We start from the raw sequence: 18,589 nt of genomic DNA, 5'->3' as shown, positions 1-18,589 counted from the left end.
GACCCAGAGTGCACACAGAACCCCTTTTCCATGCTAAGGCAAGGCTCACAGTCCACGGTCAGCATTGGGGAGGCCTTCCGCTTGGCCAGCCCCACTCCCTGCTTCCTGGGGCGGCCCCAAGGGCTGGGCTCTGCTCCTTGGCGCGGGGAGGGGCGAAGGTCTCCCAGGGACGTGGGTTGGGCAGGTGGGGCCCTGGAGCCTGTGGAGGAGGGCCAACCAGATGGGACAGGTGACTCTGGGGTTCTGAGGTGGGTGCCGGGACAGCGCGGGGTGGCTTGGGGGGACCTGTGCCCTGGGGGAGGGGAAGGGTGGCTACGGCCCTGTGACTCTCCTGGGGACGGGGACAAGGGGCATGGCCCTGGTGCACACGGCTTGTGGCAGGTCTGAGTCAAAACACCTAAGGCCGACCCCGGCCGGTCATGCGGAGGGCTGCTCAGTCATCGCCTTATGCTGGCCTGGGTCACCCAGGCAGGCTGGGCGCGGCCCAGTCAGTTGTGACTCAGGTCCCAGCGGCCTTGCCACGCAGTGCTGGGCAGGGGTGCTGGGCACAGGGTCGCCCCCTCCCCACCCCCAGCCCCACTTTACCCCTGGACACCCCAAAGACCCTGTCCCACCGATCAGGCGCAGGCTGGCCAGGAGCCTGGGGTTCTCTGCCCCTGTTGCACCCAGCCCTTCCGCCAGGGGGTGGGGTGGAAGTGGGGGGAGCCTCAGGGCCACCCGGCACTTGACGGGAAGTCAAGTGGGGGGCAGTGTGAGGAGCTGTCTCCAGAGAAGATTCAGCAGGAGAGGGAAGCAGAGGGGTCCTGGCCCTGAAGTCGATGGTGTCCTCCTGAAGACCCAGAAAACACCTGCGAGACTCCAGAGGGTCCTGCATGGGTGCAGAGCACGGTAAGCCTCCCTGATGGGGCAGGGCTGGTAGGGGGGGTAGCTGCCAGACTCCCAATTTATCCTCAGCACTGGCAAATCCTCCAATGTCTGGGGGGGTACTTAGTGACCCCCACGGTTCTCCAAGCCTCGGTCTTCTCAGCTGTGTAATGGGTGTGGTAGGACGTTCCTTGCCCATCTCACCAAGGATGTTGAGGTAAGGTAGACAGACCAGATGTGAAAGTGTCATGGATCACTGAAGGGTTAAAGATCATGGACGGGCAGAGGAGAGAGAACTAGATGGAGAGGCCAGAATCCTGGCATTGCGTGATCCCGAAGGGGTTGCCTCTCTGGGTGGGGATGGGGGGTGGTCTTGATTCCTGGGTTCCCAAGGGACCCCCAGTTTCCTTTATCCCAGGGCAGTAAAGGGTTCCGAGTCTGTGGCAGCCTAGCTTTTCCTCAGATGGAGATGTGGCAGGCGGAGGGTCCCTGTCCCTCTAGAAGGGCTGTGGTAGGTCACGGGGTACCCCCTGCCTGCTTCTGCTTTGGGGAGAAGGGCAGTAGTCTTCAACAAAGTCAAGTCCCTCCTGGGAGGCTCTGGGGTGTGTGGTCAGTCAAGGTCATGGTCCCTACACTTTTGACCTTGGACTAGCACAGGACTCGACCACTCTGCTCTGATCACTCTGTAAGATGGGCCTGATTGTGGAAGCCCCAGCTCACAAGGCCATGGTGAAGAAAAAGTAAAAAATAACTGAAGTCTGTGCGCAGCTTGGCACCGAAGGAGGGGGCTCATTGGCACAAATATCTGAGAAGGGGCTGGATCCCAATCTTGCCATCAGCAGTTCCTGACTGCAGAGAAGCTTCCGGGATGGGGGCACATGGTACCCAGGGCCTGTCCCAGGTGGCAACTAGGTGGTTTGGGGCCTGAGAGGGTGATCTCCCCAACTCCCTCCTTCCAGATTTCTAGCTGGATCAGGCGCGCCGCCCCCACCCGGGCCCACTGAGTGCGGTCTTGGCCGCCCTCTTGAGGCCGGTCTTCAGGACTGTCCCCTTCCGTACCCGGGTAGGTCCTGGGCCAGGCCGAGGCCCCTGGAGGACCCCTCCGAGTGTCGTCTTCTTCTCCTGCCTGGGCCAATGGCCTCTGCTTACCCTCCATTCCGAGCCTCCGGCATCCCCGCCCACTTCCTCAATCCCCAAATCCCGCCCTGCCCTGCCCAGCCCTGGGGGAGGCACTGGCAGAGCCACGCCAGCGTGGGGCTCGGTGGTGCTGTGGCCAAGACGGCTGCCGCTGGCTGGGCAGTGGGGGGCGCTGCAGCCCGCGGCTTGGAACCGACCTAAGCCGCCGGGTGTAGGAGAACGCGGGGCCAGGAGCCGGACACTTAGCCCTAACCTCGCTGGGCCCGGCTTTCCAGGGCGCCCCTGGGAAGGATTTCCCTTTCCTCCATGACCAGACCCCAAAGTCCACACCTCAAAAAGTCTTTTCTAGATTCTTGGAGGCTGGTGGCCTTCTCTAGACCCGTTTTACAGCTGGAGAAGCCAAGACGCCAAAAAGCTTCTTTCTGGAATTCTCACAACCAATGGCGACTAAAACTTGGGGTTCCTGACCCTCCCCCACATCTGGGAGTCCCAAGTGAGGCAGGCCGCCCACATGCTGTTGGGGAACATGCCACTAATTTGCTTGTGGCCTGTGGCCTTGGAAAAGCAACTTTCTTTCTCTGCATCCCACCTGTGAAATCTTACCAGCTAGTTAGTATCAGTAACTCCAGCATATCCTCCAGAGGGTGTTGCTCCCTTTATGGGCTGATGACATCAAGTCCCATTTTGTAAATGTCTGAGTGACAAGGCCCCCTGTCTGAGGGCCATAGCTTGTAAGTGTCTGACCTACGGCCGGATCTGTGGTCTGGCTGATGGCTGAGCCCACCTACTCCCCCCCCCCACCCTCCCCCACCCCCAAGCTTATTTTCCTAACATAGTCCCTTTACAAGTGGGGATCCGGAGGCCAAGAGAGGCCGTGGTGGTCTTGGGAGGTAAGTGGGCTCTCAGAAGGGACTCTAAGGATGGGGAACTGCGGGCCACCTTCCTCCTTCTGTGAGGGTCTCCTGCTGGCTACCTGCTGGCCACAGTGGACATGGGAGCTCCTGGCTGCTGAGTGACTGGCAGGCATACCGGCTCTCCAAACAGCCCACTGTGATCCCGGGGCAGGCCTGGTCCCACCCCGAAAGGGAGGAAGCGGAAATGGGGTCCAAGGGAGGGGCAGGAGTGGAAGGGGCCCCACTGGGCAGGAGATCAGAGCAGGATTGTGTCATGGAGTCCTGTGGCTGATAAGCAGCTGAGTGGCCGGCCCAAGCAGAAGGAGGGGCTCCCTGGGGAAGACTCATCCTGGGGACCCCTGTGTCCCCTGTTGCCAGAGAACCCTGCCCATCCTGGCTTCTATTATAGGAACCCTGTAGGGATGTGGGGAATGTGGGGGAGAGACCTGGCTCTGTCACACCCTGTGTGACCTCTGGCAAACCTTCAACTCTCTGAGCCTCAGTTTCCAAGTCTGTGAAACAGGATTTAAATGCTTCTCTTGGAGGTGGGGGCTCCAGGCAGCACTTTGTAATGGTTTGTTTTGGGGGATGTGGATGGGAGAGAGCCCCCTGATGGCCTTTGGGGTTTGCAGTGTGCCCCAGAAAGGGCAGGAAGCAGGGCTGGAGTGGTCCAAAGTTGCTGGGTTTGTGGGAGACAGTCATCTTTTCCAGGTTGGCTGAGGGAGGCAGGGGGATGCCTGGCCTTGTCTTCCCTGCTCCCCACGAGCTGCTCCCCTACCTGGTTCTGTCCCTCCCCTGACTTCAAGGAGTTCCCCCTTTCTTCTCTTCCCAAGAAAGACAATGGTCCAACTCTGGCTGGGCCTCTTTCCCTCCATCCTCTCCACCCACTGGGAGGGGCCCCCTCTACTCTATCCATCTTATCACCTCCCACCCACCATCCTCAGAACATTTCCTCAGTCCCTACAGGCACTGAGGGACAGTTTGGAGAGAAGGCCTGCCTGCCTCCCTGACATCATCTCTGGGGTCGGGTCGGGGTGGCTCCAGTGAGCTTGACTCTGGAGGAAGGCTGGGCCCCACCTCTGGCTGGCCAGTTTCAGGCTGAGTGGGTCCCCGGGGCTGCTTCCTGTTCTGTTTATTGCCTCTGAGTTCAGGAAATCATTGAGTGAAACATCCTCCCCCCCCCCCCGCCACGATTATTTAATAGGAGCTGAGCTGTGGTCTCTCTCTTTTGGAAAATCCAGTGGGAGAAGGAAGCTGTCAGCTCAGCTCTGACATCAGCTTTGTCCCTGCGCCAAAAGTCAGGGTGGCCAGGGCAGGGGGGCCTGGGGCGGGGTGGGGAGGAAACCAGCTGCTGGTGGCCCCCGTGACGTGAGGCTGCCACACAGTTCCCAAGGATGGGAGCTGGAGGGTGAGGGGCAGGGATTTTGGAGGCACACTTGGGACACACACACACGCACACACACACATACACACTTCGCCTGGGCAGGGGTCATGCCTCACTACTTGGGCCCAGAAACCCTCCCTGCCACGCAGACTCACACAGACACCAAGTCAGACACATGCTCGTGCAGGATTCACATTCACGGTCACTCACACAGCCACACAATAATAACAAAGAGGGCCACCAAGTCAGCCAGAGATATGTATGCCTCAGCTGTCTCCCACAAGCGATCAGACCAGCACAGACACGTGTGCATGCCCACAGGATCAGACACAGCCCAGCACGGACCGGTCAACACACACAGATCCCTGCCACACATGCATGCTCGCGTGTGAATGCTCGTTCAGTCCTAGACCCATGGGATGCCCTGAAGGTGCTCCCAGACAGACTCAGTCTCCAGGTGGGAGGCTACCTTGGAAGGAGGGGGGGCACACGTTGGCCACTTCCTCCTGCTGCCACCTGTGGCGAGGATGAAGCATTCCCTTGGAGGAGTGAGGAAAGACCCGTGACTATCCCCACCCCACCCAGGTGGGGCAGGGTGGGGCGGGGAGCTGGGGGTCTGAGGCTGCAGAAGGGAGTGGAAGGTGAGGGGCTGGGTCCCCCCCACCCAGGGCCTTTGTCCCACACAGGGTGATGAAAGGCCTCCAGCCCATACCAGGAGCAGCTGCCCCGCCCCGCCCCGCCCCACCCGGCCCCGACCCGCCCGCAGCACCTCCTGCCTGATCCTGAACTGGAAGGGACAGCAGGATGGCATGGAAGTCCTGAGTCCCATGCTGTCAACTGCTGAGTGACCTTGATTTGAGCAAGACACTCCTCAGCCCCTCAGGGCCAGGCTTTCATCATCGATACCAGTGGCTTACAAACGTTTTTGACCGCGACCCGCAGTTAGAAACACATCGCACCTTGCGACCGGGAGGGTGATGTGGCCGCTGACACATAGAGACAACGGAAAAAAAAAAAAAAAAGTTTGTGGAGGAGCACTTGCCCTTGCTCTGGGCGATGCCCCGTGATTTGGCTCTTCCATTTCCTTTTTGAAAGTGCTGGCGGCAGCCCTCTGAATTAAATCCATGAGCTGCTAAGTGGCCGGCTTCCGAAACCCAGAGCGTGAAAACATTGCTCTCTCCATCCCACCTGCTCCGGTCTCGGGCCAGCGGGAGCACCTAGAGCAGGAGGTCAAGGTGCTCACAGAGACCATGCTGATGGCGGATGAGAGAGGAGAGCAGCCCATCTTCAAGATAGAGATGCTGAGGGCAGAGCCCGGCGCAGAAGTGGGCTTCATGTAACAGTGTGGGCCTCGAAGGCTGGCTTCTGACCTTGCCAATGATGTGATCAGCACTCTGTGGGCTGCTGCTTCCCTTGCAATTTCTATCAGAATTGAAGAAAAAATGCAGTCACTCTGATTCACCTCCAGGGGGGTGATTCCTGACGCAGAACCAGTCAGGAAATGTCCGGGTAATGATGGGGGCAGCTGGCAGCAGGCCAGGATGGTTTCTGGCCTGTGCTTGGCCCTGAGGGGTATAGCTGGTCCCTGCCAGAGATTTGACGGGGTGAGGGTGAGAAAGAGCAGACTATAATCCCAGAACCCGGGCCTCTAGAGTCTCAAAGACAGTTGGGCTCTCCAGGACACTGAGGCGGGAAGTATTACTTATTCTCCTGCTAAGGTTCTCAAAGGCTGTCTGACCCCCCAGGAGCCACCCCATGCTCTGTGGACTGAGAGGACCCAGGAGCCCTTCCTGGCCTCTCAGACCCAGGGCCCTGACTCAAGCTGGGATTTGAACCCCTCCTGGGACCACTCAGAGCTCCGACTAGAATGACCATGGTGTGCTAAGCACATTGTCTGTGTTTCCCACTGAACACCCCTCATGGCAGCACCACACACAGCACTCCCCACTTCCAGAGGGGAAATCAAGGCTCTGAGAGAGGGGCCCGGTGGCCCCCGGTCACACAGCTGGTAAGTGGTATGCGGAGGGTTCGAATCCAGGCTCTCCTGGTTCTGAGCCGCACCTTTACCCACAGGCTCTACCCCCAGCCTAGCCCTGGCTGGCCCACGGCTGACTTGCAAAGCGGCGCCAGGGGCCACAGGAAAGTCCACGATGGTTTCGTGGTGCTGCAGGGTGCAGGCTGGGACCACAGGCGTAGTGACACTTTCATTGCTCAAGTGTCGAATAATGAGGTGTTTTTGCCTTTTTGGACAGGACTCCCAACTGCCAGGGCTGTGCCAGAATTCCTGAGCTGTTCCTGCCAACTCTGGCCACCCCTCACCGGCCCAAGTCCTGGACCACAGCCTCTGACCTCCAACTGCCTCCCTGGGCCCATCTGATTCTCCTGTGCTCATTTCCCAGGTGGGAAAATCGAGGCCAGGCAGGGGCTGGGTTGCCAGAGGCTAAGAGCAGCTGCCCGTTGAGTTTTCAGAGAACTGAGATCTCCGCTGGGCACAGGGGAGGGGATGCTGAAGGAAGGAGTGGGGGCTGGCCTGGGCAGTGGGGCTTGCCCAGAGCACTCTGTTTCTGGGTCACTGGTCTTGGGGAATTCCCCAATGCCCAGAGAGCTGCTTACCTGGTGAGTAAGTACTACTGACTACCCACACAGGATGCCTGACTGTGAGGGTACCTCCCAGCCGTCCCCCAGCTGATGGCCACTGCCACGGGCTGCCCTCTCCCCTGAGTGCCCCTGAGGCCCAGGAAAGAGACAGACAGGCAGGCAGGGGGCTGGCCCCCGCCTCCGCATCACCCCCCCCCCCCGGGGCTCCGCAGGGGGCGGCTGGTGATTCAAGCCCCTTTGAGCTGAGCTATGTCTCCTTCCTTCTCAGATGGGGCCTGGGGGTGAATCAGTTCCTGGGGGCGGTGAGCCTGGGGTCAGATGCTGTCCTCAGCTCAGGCCTGGGGTGAGGAGGGGAGGGGGAGTCAGGGGCCAGGATGGGACATGAGGAGAGTGAGTGGTGCCATGCCATCCCCCCATAGGACCTGTTTTATCTTGTCTGGGGTGTCCCTGAAGAAGCTGGAGCCTATAAGGGTGTCCTTCCTCATTATCCATCAGGAGAGGGGATACAGTTCCTGTCAGCTTTCCCTCCTCAGCCCCGGAGTGTGCCCAGTGTCCTCTTTTCTAAAATGGGGACAAAAGCCCCTCCTTCCCAGTGAGGTGAGGTTCTTCACTTGGTAAGAATAAATGCTGACTTGTTGAGAGCTTGTGGAGTGCCCAGAAATGCGCAGAGCCCCACACCTCACGGCCAACCCACAGCATAGGTGCCATTGTTCCCATTTCATAGATGGAGAAACTGAGGCCAGGAACTGCTCACGTCCCCCAAAGTCCCCCGCTCAGAGGGGGCAAAACCAAATTTCCAACGTGCTGACTGAGGCCAAAGTCCACGATTCAGACCAGAGAGCTCCACAGGGTCTCTCCACGAGACATTTGGCCCAGACGGCTTTTGGAAATTGTGAAATGCTTTTAAAAAGTACTTAGCATCGCCTCTGGTGTAACCTTGAGCCAGGTGCTGTCAAGAGTACGAATGAGGCTCAGACCCCATCCAAGCCCTCCAGGAGTGAGGAAGAAGACTTGTCTCCGCTTGAGAGGAGAGAGATAGGAACAGGCAGACTCAAGCTGGTCTGAGCTGTGGGCAGGGGAGACATCCTGGAAGAAGCAGCCTATGTGCTCTTCATGAGCCTTTGCTCCTCTCAGAGCTGGAGGTGCTTGCGGTCTCAACTCGGCCGGCAAGCCAGAGGTGTGGGTTCCAGACCCTGCTCTAGTGCCTCTGCACAGAGCTGGGCAAGTGGGCTTCACTTCTCCAAGCCTCAGTTTCCCCATCTGAAAAATAAAACACCTGTGATGATCTAGGAAGGGCGAATGCGAAGCAGGCAAGAAGCTGCAGAAAAGGAGGAGGGCGTGGGCGCCTATGGCAGAGTACCTAGGACAGAAAGAGCCCCTCGGGGCCCTGGGAAGGCCGACAGGTGGGCTTACTTCCTGGAGAGGGGAGATGAGCAAAGTAGGGCACAGCCACCTGGAGACAGCACCCTGGGGCCCTGACCTGGCAGGGCCCTGGTCGGCAGAAAAGGGCCCCATGTGGACCCTGATGGTCCCCCTCACCCTGAGGCGGGTCAAATCCCCAGCAGGCCCTGTGTGCAGGAGCGGGACAGCCTGGAGATGAAGTCACAGCTGGAAGGGGCCGAGCTGGGGCTGCCACTCCAGGGTGGGGCCTGGGGTCACAACCCCGGGAGCATGCAGCCAAGAAGGGAGGATGCCTTCCGTGAGGAAGCCGAGGGGAAAACACACACACACACACACACACACTCACGAGCGCGCGCGCGCACAGACACATACACACACACACACACACACACACACACACACACACAAGCTCATAGAGAGGGAGGGAAGAAAACAAACTCCGGGAGACCAGAGCAGGCCTGGAGTGCGGTCTGGGCGGCCGATTCCTGGGGACTAAGGCCACGTTGCAGGCAGCTCTTGGCCTGGCGGCTCCAAGACCCTGCCCGAGCTTCCCCTCAGAGGCCCAGAGCAGGTGGTGCCTGGACATGGGCAGGAAAGGGAAGCCGGGCCTAGGGTGCCGAGGGGCCCACAGCTCTTGGGGAGCACGGACCAAGTCAGGTACCATGAGAGGGGAAACTGAGGCATGGGAGGGCCAGTTGGGGAGGGAGTTAAGTGACTTCTAGACTCTGCCCCCACTTCCTGTTTCCTGTGGGGTGGGGCTGAGATTACATGGTGACTGGGGGTGGACTGTAGGGCTGGCATGGGATCCAGGGAGCCGGGATGCAGTACAAGGACCTGGAAGTCTACTCTGAAGGCTGGAGGGGAGAGACGGGGGCAGGAGAGTGGTGGGAAGGGCTGGCGGCCACCAGGAGAATCAGGGCACCTAGAGAGTGTCTCAGGTGGGGGAACAAGGGGACCCATAGAGGGGTCCACAGCAGAAGCACCAGGCTGAGTCAGGTGACAGGGGACTGGGAGATGTGGCGGTAGGATTGGAGGCTGGCCCAGCATTTGTGTTCACGTGCTCCGTGTTTGTGTCAGGCCCTCACTCGGGAGAGGAGAGGAGTGGGGGGATTTTTTTGTCAGGGGAGTGGGGAGGGAATTAAGCTGGGGTGTCTTGTGCCGTGGGGTTGCCTGAGCCTGGCAGGGGTAGGTGGGCCTCCTGGGGGTGTATGTGGACCCCATAGTAGGTGTATGGGAGGGGCAAGTGCCAGGAGGGGTCTTCTAGGGCCTTCCAAGGAAGAGACAAGGAGGGGGAGGGAGGAGGAAGGAGAGCCAGTCTGGACTCTACCAGCCTCCTCCCTGCCGGGAAGTGCCAGTTGGGATGGGCAGGTTTATCACCCCACATCCCATGTCCTCCTAGGACATGGGGGAAGTGAGCCTGGATAGGGCAGAGTGTGTGTGGGGGAAGGGGGACCGCAGCAGGCACGAGGGCTCGTCCTGGCACGATGAGGGAGGAACGCGTGGTTGGGCAGGTCTGGGATGTGGCAAGAGGCAGGAGCTGGGAGCATGCATGGAGGATGGGTGAGGGGTTGAGCAGGGGCCTGAGAAAGGTGGTGGGTCTCCCTGCCTCAGGAAACCAACTCTTCTGCCTTGTTTCCTGGTTAGAGTCAGGCCGGAGGGCTGGGGTGAGCTCCCCAGGGGAATGGGACAGAGGGTGGCCCTGGCAAATTGGGGAGACAGTACGGTGCCAGATAGGTGTTCTTCACATCATTTTTTAGAAATGCCTTCTGTGGGGAGGAGTCCCGTGCTCATTTTGCCCTAGTCTCCACCATTCCTTCCTGCCTGTCCTCACATGTTTATGAATCTAATTGGTCATGATAGACACCAGAATTTATTTGTGACCCTGCCTTACAGACTCTAGAAATACCTTTTGGGGGGGTTACCATTATTCTCTGAGCCCAAGGGCGCTTCCAAGGTTGGGGGCTGGGGCAAGCTATTTCTCTTCTCCCAAGCCAGGCCCTCAGCATCCTGAGGAAGAAACCTGGGTCTGATCCGCTAAGCCTCCCCGGGTCTCTGCTCCAGGTGTCCCTCCAGAATGGAAATGCTCCCTGAAGGGGGAGATTGGACCACAAAGAGTTTAGGTAAACCCCCGACACACAACACCTTCCCAGAAGCTCCTCCTTAGGCTGTCCCCCAAGAACTGAGTCACCGCAATCTCCCTGCTCCCCTATCTTCCCAGCTCCTCCCCAGCCTCACAGGTATCAGCAATGGAGGCTTGCTAGTGGTGGTCAGGAGGTCTGACCCCGTGGGACTCTGGGCAACCTGTGCCCTTCGAAGCCCCACTTGGCCCCAGTAGCAATGGGCAGGTTGGAGGAGGCTACGTCTGAGGTGCCCACAGAACTCCAGTTCTGCTTTATTACGGTCTAAAGTCCAAGCAGGGCCCCAGCCCCTCTTCCTGGAGCCTCCTTCTCAGCCAAGCCCCAGACTGCCTCCTCCCCCCTGCCCCCAAAATCCCTTGATCACGGGGCCACAGGGGCCAGCCTCCATCTGCTTGCCTAGTGTCGAGCCACCTCCCCAAACCCAGGTGAGTCAGGGCTGTCTGGAGCACCTGCAGCCCCAGGGACCCTGATGACTGGAGCCTCGGGACCCTCCTCGCACTCCCCAACTTCAAAGAACTCCTAGGGCAAGCCACTCAGGAAAACCACAGGGTGTTTTGTTGAAGAGTTCATTATAATTTTATCAATCAAATTCTTAGAAGAGGAAAAAAGTCTGCTCTCTCCACCCTCCCCCTTCACTGCCCCCCCCCACTCTCACTTTCTTCCATTCATAATTTCCTATGATGCACCTCAAACGACTTCCTGGACGGGGATCCCTGCTAAATATAGCTGTTTCTCTCTCTGTCTTACAACACAGGCTCCAGTATATAAATCAGGCAAATTCCCCGTTGAGCATGAACCTCTGAAAACTGCCCGCGTCTAAGGTCTCCTCCAAAGCCTTCTGGAGTCCAGCCCATAATGAAGGTCTTGGCGGCAGGTAAATCCACCCGCCCCGCGCCGGCTTCCGCGCCCCACGGAGGGTGCTGCGGCGACTTGGGACACTTGGCGATCGCGAGCGGGACACCCACTCGCCGAAGACACACGGACACTTGGGGCACCGGTGCAGCCGGCCCGGGCCGCTGGAGGCGCTGGGTGGCGGCCGGGAGCGAGCGCAGGCACATGGTCCCGGCACCGCGCGCTCAGCGTCCGGGGGCCGGCAGGTTGGCGGGCGAGGGAGGGGGCCGCCGCAGTCTTCCTCCCGCTCCTCCTCCTCCTCCTCCTCCTCCTCCTCGCTCCTGCCACTCTCCCGTGTGCTCTTCCCGCTCTGCTTTCTCCCGATTCACCCTCCCTCTTTCTTTCTTTCTTTCTTTCTTTCTTTCTTTCTTTCTTTCTGTCTGTCTTTCCGCTTTCTCTTTTCCAACCGCGTCCCGGGCTGCTCCCAGGGAGGCTCAGCGACCTCCGAGCAGCTTGCAAACTCCGGCCAGGACGGAAGCAGGTGCCGCCTCCATCTGCTAGTGCCTGGAAAGCTGTGGTCTTTGCTAGGTGAGCAGGGGCTGTGGGGGCCCCCCAACCATCCCGGGGTCTCAGTGCTGCCTGGGGATGCTGGGAGGAACAGGGGACCCAGAAGAAGTGAACTTGAGGCTGCCACTGCCCCAACGGGGGCGATCCCAGTGCTCCAGCGCCCCCCTTCACCCCAGCCTCACCGGTTCTCCAGCCTCACTGGTCTGCTGCCCCTAGCTCCTGCTGCTGGGCCACTGGGAGAGGCCCCTGGGAGGGAACCGGAGAGAGTAAAGCAGGGAAGCAGGCTCCCTGGGGGGAGGGGCGACCCAGAACAGGCCCGGACAGCTCCCAGCTCTCCTGTCACCTTTCACTTTCCTTCCTCCTCCGCCCACCTGGCTGCCGGCGACCTTTTTCCCTTTTCTCTTTTCTGGTTGCACCATTTCCTCTCCCTCCCCAAGGCTCTGAGAGCCTGCAGGACCGCAGGATTCTCCTTGTCCTAACCTGGCGCCTGGGGCAAATGGTAGATAAGAGGGGGGTGGCATGTAGGTCTGGGGGACAGGAAGTTCTGAGTGATGATTTGGGGTTAGAGAGGGGGGCAGAATTGCAGAATTGGGGTGGAGCTGAGGGTCCTAAATATAAGAATGGCCCCATTGGGAGAAGAGCAATGGAAGAGATGGGGGAGGGTGGCAGAATTTTTGGAGCCAAACCCAGCCTCACCGGTTCTCCAGCCTCACTGGTCTGCTGCCCCTAGCTCCCAGAGGAATCAAGTGACAGGTTTGGGAGGGAGAAGAGTGTCCGCAGAAGATCCGCACCTCCGAACCCCGGGTTCCCATGGGAGCCTGATCTGGGAGCTAATTCCTGCAAAGGACCAGGGGGCATGAAGCAATGCACAAGAATCTGGACCATCCTGTGAGGTGGGAAGATAGGGACCTCTCTGTCCCTTGAGACCTGCTGGGCCTGGGGCATAGTGTCTTCCAGCCTGAGGGGGGCAGGAAGCCTCAGGGTTTTTTTGCCTTCCTGAGGGAAAGGGCTGGATGGTTCCTGTCATGCTGGACCCAGCTCCCAGCAGGTGGGAACAGCTCATGTCCTACCCCCTTCCTCCTCTCAGGAGAGAGAGAAGGAAAAAACAAGGGAGTGGAGAGAAGCAGAGATAGAGATCTGGAGAGAGGGAATTGGACAGAAACAGATGCAGTGAGACAATGAAAACTAGAAGCAGCCTGGGGAAGACAGAGCTGGAGGTGGGCTGGGGGGCATTGGTGTCCCTGGGGAGAAGAGGTGTATCTTCTGCTCCGAGCCCCCTTGCTCATCCCCAGCCACCCTGCTCATGGCTCCTTCCTGCGTGTTCCTAGGAGTTGTGCCCCTGCTGCTGGTTCTGCACTGGAAACACGGAGCAGGGACCCCCCTTCCCATCACCCCAGTCAACGCCACCTGTGCCACCCGCCACCCATGTCACAGCAACCTCATGAACCAGATCAGGAACCAACTGGCGCAGCTCAATGGCAGTGCCAATGCTCTCTTTATTCTCTATGTAAGTCCCCCCTTCTAGGTCCTGAGGGTGGGGGGTGTGGCTCCACAGACCTGGGCTGGTGGGGCTGGCTTGGGAAGAGATCGAGTTTGGAGCCGGCAGGAGAGAATGGGGAAAGGGCTTGGTTCAACAACAATCCCCTACCCGCCACAGCTTCAGGGGCGTGGGGGTGCCCCTCCCCCAGCCCAGGCTCAGACTGGAAGCCACTTTTCCAAGGTGTCCAGTTGGGTCTGGGCAGAGCTGAGGGGAAAAGCGGGAAGCTGGGCACTGCTGGTCTAGGCATTCCTCCACCACGTGGAGCAGGAGGCCAATGAGGGACAGAGAGGAAGAGGGGTGACTGGGGAGATGCTGCTGTTGGGAGAGAAAGTGGGCTGTGGGTGTCTGGGGTGCAAAGCCGTCCAGGAAGAAGGCGCGTACGGTGGGTGAAAGGGCAAGTGTGTGTGGCACACCCACAGAAGGTGAGACGGGGTGTTTTCCTTTCCGTCCCCATACGATCTTGAGTGAGGGGGATGAGAGTCCCTTGATGCTTCACCACGTGCGTTCACACCATTGATTACTCCGGGCTCTCACAGTGCTCCTGAGATGCCTAGAGGGCGAGTAGCTGGGTCTCTATGCCAGAAGCAGGAAATGGACCCAAGAGCTTGCCCAGAGGCTTGGCGGTAGGGCTGGAACCCTCAACCCTGACCACCCCCAACGTCACCACCCCTCTCCCTCTCTGCTCCTCAGTACACGGCCCAGGGGGAGCCGTTCCCCAACAACCTGGACAAGCTGTGTGGCCCCAATGTGACAGACTTCCCGCCATTCCACGCCAACGGCACAGAGAAGACACGGCTCGTGGAGCTCTACCGTATCATCGCGTACCTTGGTGCCTCCCTGGGCAACATCACCCGGGACCAGAAGGTCCTCAATCCCAACGCCCTCAGCCTCCACAGCAAGCTGAACGCCACGGCGGACATCCTGCGGGGCCTCCTCAGCAATGTGCTCTGCCGCCTGTGTAACAAGTACCATGTGGCCCACGTGGACGTGGCCTATGGCCCTGACACCTCGGGCAAAGACGTCTTTCAGAAGAAGAAGTTGGGCTGTCAGCTCCTGGGGAAGTATAAGCAGGTCATTGCCGTGGTGGCCCAGGCCTTCTAGATGGGAGGTCTTGAAGCCTGCAGGGAACACCCTGAGATCCTAGGCTCAGGCAGCTCTCAGACTGTGGCCATGGCCCAGAGTATCGCCAGGCCAAATTGGGGGCTGCCGGCAGACCCCCGAGGGTTCCTGGCCAGTCCACTCCCCTTAGGGTGGGCTGTGATAAAGCCAAGCAGTGCCAATTAGGAGAAGGTCCCCTCCTGTGGGAGACTGCAGCCAGACACCAGGGTGTTGGGCTGGTGAGGGGATTGTGGGCTGGACCTCTGTCCCCACTTGGCCCACTTGGCTAGGGGCTTTGTGAGAAAACTGCACAAGTTGTCCATGGTGACTCTGACTGTGGGGCCCGACGGCAGGAGTCAGATCCACAGAATTACCACCATCGGTGCCTTTGCTGCCCCTTCCGGAGTCTTTGGAAAGTTTGACCGAGCTCAAACAGGCCAGAGGAGCTAGGATCCAGAGGACTCCTTGGGCCCCTATAAGTATAGTGAGTAGAAGAGAGAAAGGGGAGCTCTGGTTTAAGATATTCCTTTTCTTGAGCATGATCGGAGAGCTCAGGCTTAGAGACTGGACTGTGAAACAGAAAGTTCCAGAAAGAGCTCACTGGGATTCAGGCCTCTAGGGAGGCTGAGAGGCTACCTTCAGGCTTGGGAAGGTAGAGAGGTCCTGAGAGCCTTCGCAGGCTCTCCTTCCCTACAGTCTTTCCTGAAGCCCGGGATGGCCAGGATCTGGTGGTTGGACCTGGAGGTGGGGTTTGGGGAGGTGGCAAAGTTAGGTGAAGAGGTTCCGAGGGCACCCAGAGTCTTCCTTCTGGGCCGGGGTCTGGAAGGGATGGGAAGGGATGGGAAGAACTGGGTAGTTCAGGGTGGCAGCTCACATCCGGGACCCCTGGAGGTCCCGTGAGGTCACACAAAGGTACTTGATGGGGACTAGAGGCCATCTCTGGTTCCTAGAACAAGGGGACAGCAGAACCTGAGGTCAGGGTCTTAGTAAGCCTGAGAGCCAAGAGTGCTGTGTGTCTGACCCAGCACGATTGTCTATTTATTATGATGCCCTATTTATATTAACTTATTGGTGCTTTAAATGGCAAAGTAAGTTTCCCTTTCCCTGCTTCCTACTCAACAGAAATAATACGATGTCTCATAGAAGAGCCAGGGCCCAGCCTTCACAGGGACTGGTCCTGAAGTCAAAGATGTTACAAGTAGAAGAAGCCTTACGGGTGAAGCTCAGAAGAGAGTCAGGATCGGAGAGAACTGGTCACCTGGGTGGGGGACAGGGGACCCGCCTCCATACCCCATCTCAACCGTGGCCTGATTTGGGGATATCAAGATCCTGGGTTCATGGCAGGCTGGGCGGGCTTGTGGAGTGATGGCCTGGGGGCCTTCTCCTAGGGCCGCCATCTTGCTTGGCTCCAGGGGGCTCACTCAACACTGTGTTTTCTGGCAGTTCCTTGGAATTGTGCTGTGAGGGGTAACATTCGCGGCTAAGAGGGTGCCCGGGAACCCTGGGTAAGGCAGTCCTGGTGGCCCGCTCTGCTGCTGTTTCCTTGTTCCCATGCTGTCTCTAGACCAGCAAGGGGCTCTGGAACCGTCCTGAGCCAGCATCCAGCATGCTTGCACACAGTGGGGAAGCTCCTGCTCGGGTGGGCCAAACACCCACAAAGGGCCAGAGGGCCTGGGTGGACCTCTGGGAAGCTGGAGCAGTGCAGGGAGGAGCTCCCTGCTCTGGAGAGGAGGATAGGGAGGCCCTGGGCCCACGACCAGGAAGCTGTGGTCCCTCCTGCCCCACCTCCCCCCACGCCCCCACCCATGTCTGGGCTCCCAGGCAGGGAACCCGATCCTTTCCTTTGTGCTGGGGCCAGGCAAGTGGAGAAACGCCCTCCAGTCTGGGAGCAAGGGAGGGGGTGCCGAGCTGGGGCAGCTGCTAAGAGGAACATTCTGGCTTCTTCTCAAACCCTGAGCGGGTGGCGGTCCTAGCAGTTCAGCCAATGCTCTTATGGTACTTTACACTCACTTTGCACCTCTCTGTCTTCCCTGAGCACTTTACCCTGGGGGCAGGGGGGCGGGTGGGCAGCCAGCAGGGGTGGGGGTAGGGTGGGGGCAAGGTGGTTTTGTGGCAGGTGGCAGAGGAGACCATGACAGCCACAGGTTTTCTGAGGCTGTCCTAATCTGGGTCACACTCACCCTCATCCGGTGTCTTCGCCTCCTACCTCCTTCCAGCACTTTGCTCCCTTGGTGAACCTGACTCAGAAGGCTTGGGCCAGCTGGATCTTCCATCATCCCGTCCCCTCAAGTATACCAGCTACCGTGCTGAGCCCACCTGGGCAGGGTATGAGGCTCAAGGACCAAGGGAATCTCTTCCCCTGGGCCCAACACCACCTCTCTGCCTCGCTCCCACGGCCTCTGCCCTCTCCCTTCCCCACCCCCATCTCCTGCTCTGCTCCTCAATCCCCATCCCAGCCCCCACACCCTTTCTCGAACCAGTCCAGCAGACCACTTTGCACAGCAGCCCGAAATTATGGAGCCTTTGTGCGGAAAAAGCTTTGCAGGGCAGGAAGCTGTCCTTTTCCTCATTTTTCATCTGCTGGTATTGACCCACACCTGCATCCTGGGTCAAGAGTAGGGAGGAGGAACAGGCTGTCAGCAGAGGAGGGGGTAGGACAAATAATTTGGCAATTGATGGAGAAAGGAGTATTGGGAACTTTTACTTATTTAAAAAACATTTTAAGCAAAAAAAGCACCACCGGTTTCTTTGCCTCTCCTCCCCCCTTCTCCTTGCCTCCTCCTTGGGGATGCCCCCTGCCCCCTCTTCACAAGGAACCCAGCCCCACCTGGCTGGCTCTCTAGAATAGACGGAGCCTATGGGGTTGGAGGCCAGAATCAAGTGAGAATTTCCCTTCAGATGGTACAGATGTCCCCACTTTTCGGGTCACCCCCACCCTTGCGCCTCGATCCCAGTACCTGGGCATCTCTCCCGTCCACACTGCTAGCCCATTTTGTCCCTCTGTGTTTCTCTCCTTCCTTTCTACTGGATAGGACTTGGCCCTGAGGGACAAATTCCTCTTTGATGAATGTACCCTGTGGGAATGTTTCATACTGACAGATTATTTTTATTTATTCAATGTCATATTTAAAATATTTATTTTTTATACTGAAGGAATACTTTTTTTTTTTTAAGAAAAAAGAGAAATTAATAAAGAATCTGCTCTTGGCAAGCTCTCCAGACTGTACTGATGTGGGGAGACAGGGGCGGGGGGGTTGGGACTTTCTCTGTCTTGGACACCCAGTCTAGTGGAGTTCTCCTCGACAAAGGGCAGGGAGGTGGTGGAGGGGGCACTTCCACTGGGCAAGGATGCTGGCATGGGTGGGTGGGGTGGGCAGAACAGGCACAGGTGGAACAAGATGGCTGGGGTTCCAGATCGTGGCGTGCCATCCAGAAAGGCCCCTGCCCCTCCCCTCTCACAGTAGCCCCGTGAGATTCTAAGAGTCATCATCCCCATTTCACAGAGAGGGAAACAGTCTCAGCAATGAAGCCACTTGCCCAGGTCCCACTGGCAGACTGTTTTGGCCCACCCCTTAGCTCCACATTTCATGTTCTTTCTGCAGCATGGAACCCCAGGGATCTAGAAGAGACCAGCTGCCAATTTTCTGTCCTCAGTGGCCCGGTGACTGTCCAAGGGGAGCTAAAGAGCATAGGCATGAATGACCCTGGAGCAGGAAGTCTAAGGGTCCTGCCCAGGATTGTGGCAGATGCTGGCACCAGGACCAAGGCTTTTCTGGGCCTGAGCAGCTCTCCCGCAGTGGACACTGCTGTCCTGTCCCTCTGTTTCACACCTGGGGGCCCCTTTCCATGCCAACCTTATTCTCAGTTTCCTGGGACTTCTCCCTTGGGGAATAAGGGAGGTTAGAATGAGATAACCATAGACACAGGGACCCTGGGGTTTGGGTCTGAGGTTCTCCCAGCTGAGATTCATTTGAGGATTTGGACAGTTTTTCTGAGAGTCACCTCCTCACTCACTCATGAATGTTTAGAAGTGTCAGGCCCTGTGTTGGTTTTGAAAGGTGAATAGGATAAAATCTAGGCCTTCTGGAAGCTCACAGGTTACTGGGGACAATCAGTGAGGGCATCCGGGAGGATGTGA

At 58.5% G+C, this 18,589-nt stretch overlaps 1 protein-coding gene across 4 annotated transcripts; it reads left to right on the top strand.

Annotated features, from left to right (window-relative positions):
• The first annotated feature begins 275 nt into the window (after window positions 1-275).
• LIF (LIF interleukin 6 family cytokine) lies at window positions 276-17,666 on the top strand. 4 transcript variants are annotated; one of them, XM_045062945.1, is made up of 4 exons: window positions 739-888; window positions 11,170-11,289; window positions 13,142-13,320; window positions 14,044-17,666. In XM_045062945.1, exons 2-4 carry the CDS (start codon window positions 11,271-11,273, stop codon window positions 14,452-14,454), a joined length of 609 nt encoding a protein of 202 aa, XP_044918880.1. In that variant the 5' UTR covers window positions 739-888; window positions 11,170-11,270; the 3' UTR covers window positions 14,455-17,666. The 4 variants fall into 4 exon arrangements, with proteins under 4 accessions (XP_044918837.1, XP_044918880.1, XP_004766508.1 ...); XM_004766451.3 differs by lacking the exon at window positions 739-888 and adding an exon at window positions 8,690-8,934; XM_045063001.1 differs by lacking the exon at window positions 739-888 and adding an exon at window positions 9,025-10,397.
• The last annotated feature ends 923 nt before the right edge of the window (window positions 17,667-18,589 follow it).

Source organism: Mustela putorius, unplaced genomic scaffold (genome assembly GCF_011764305.1).
Source record: "Mustela putorius furo isolate JIRA1106 unplaced genomic scaffold, ASM1176430v1.1 tig00000081_pilon_pilon_pilon, whole genome shotgun sequence".
Classification (NCBI taxonomy): domain Eukaryota; kingdom Metazoa; phylum Chordata; class Mammalia; order Carnivora; family Mustelidae; genus Mustela; species Mustela putorius.
The sequence above is the reverse complement of the archived record's forward strand: the minus strand, read 5'-3'. Positions and strand labels throughout refer to the sequence as shown.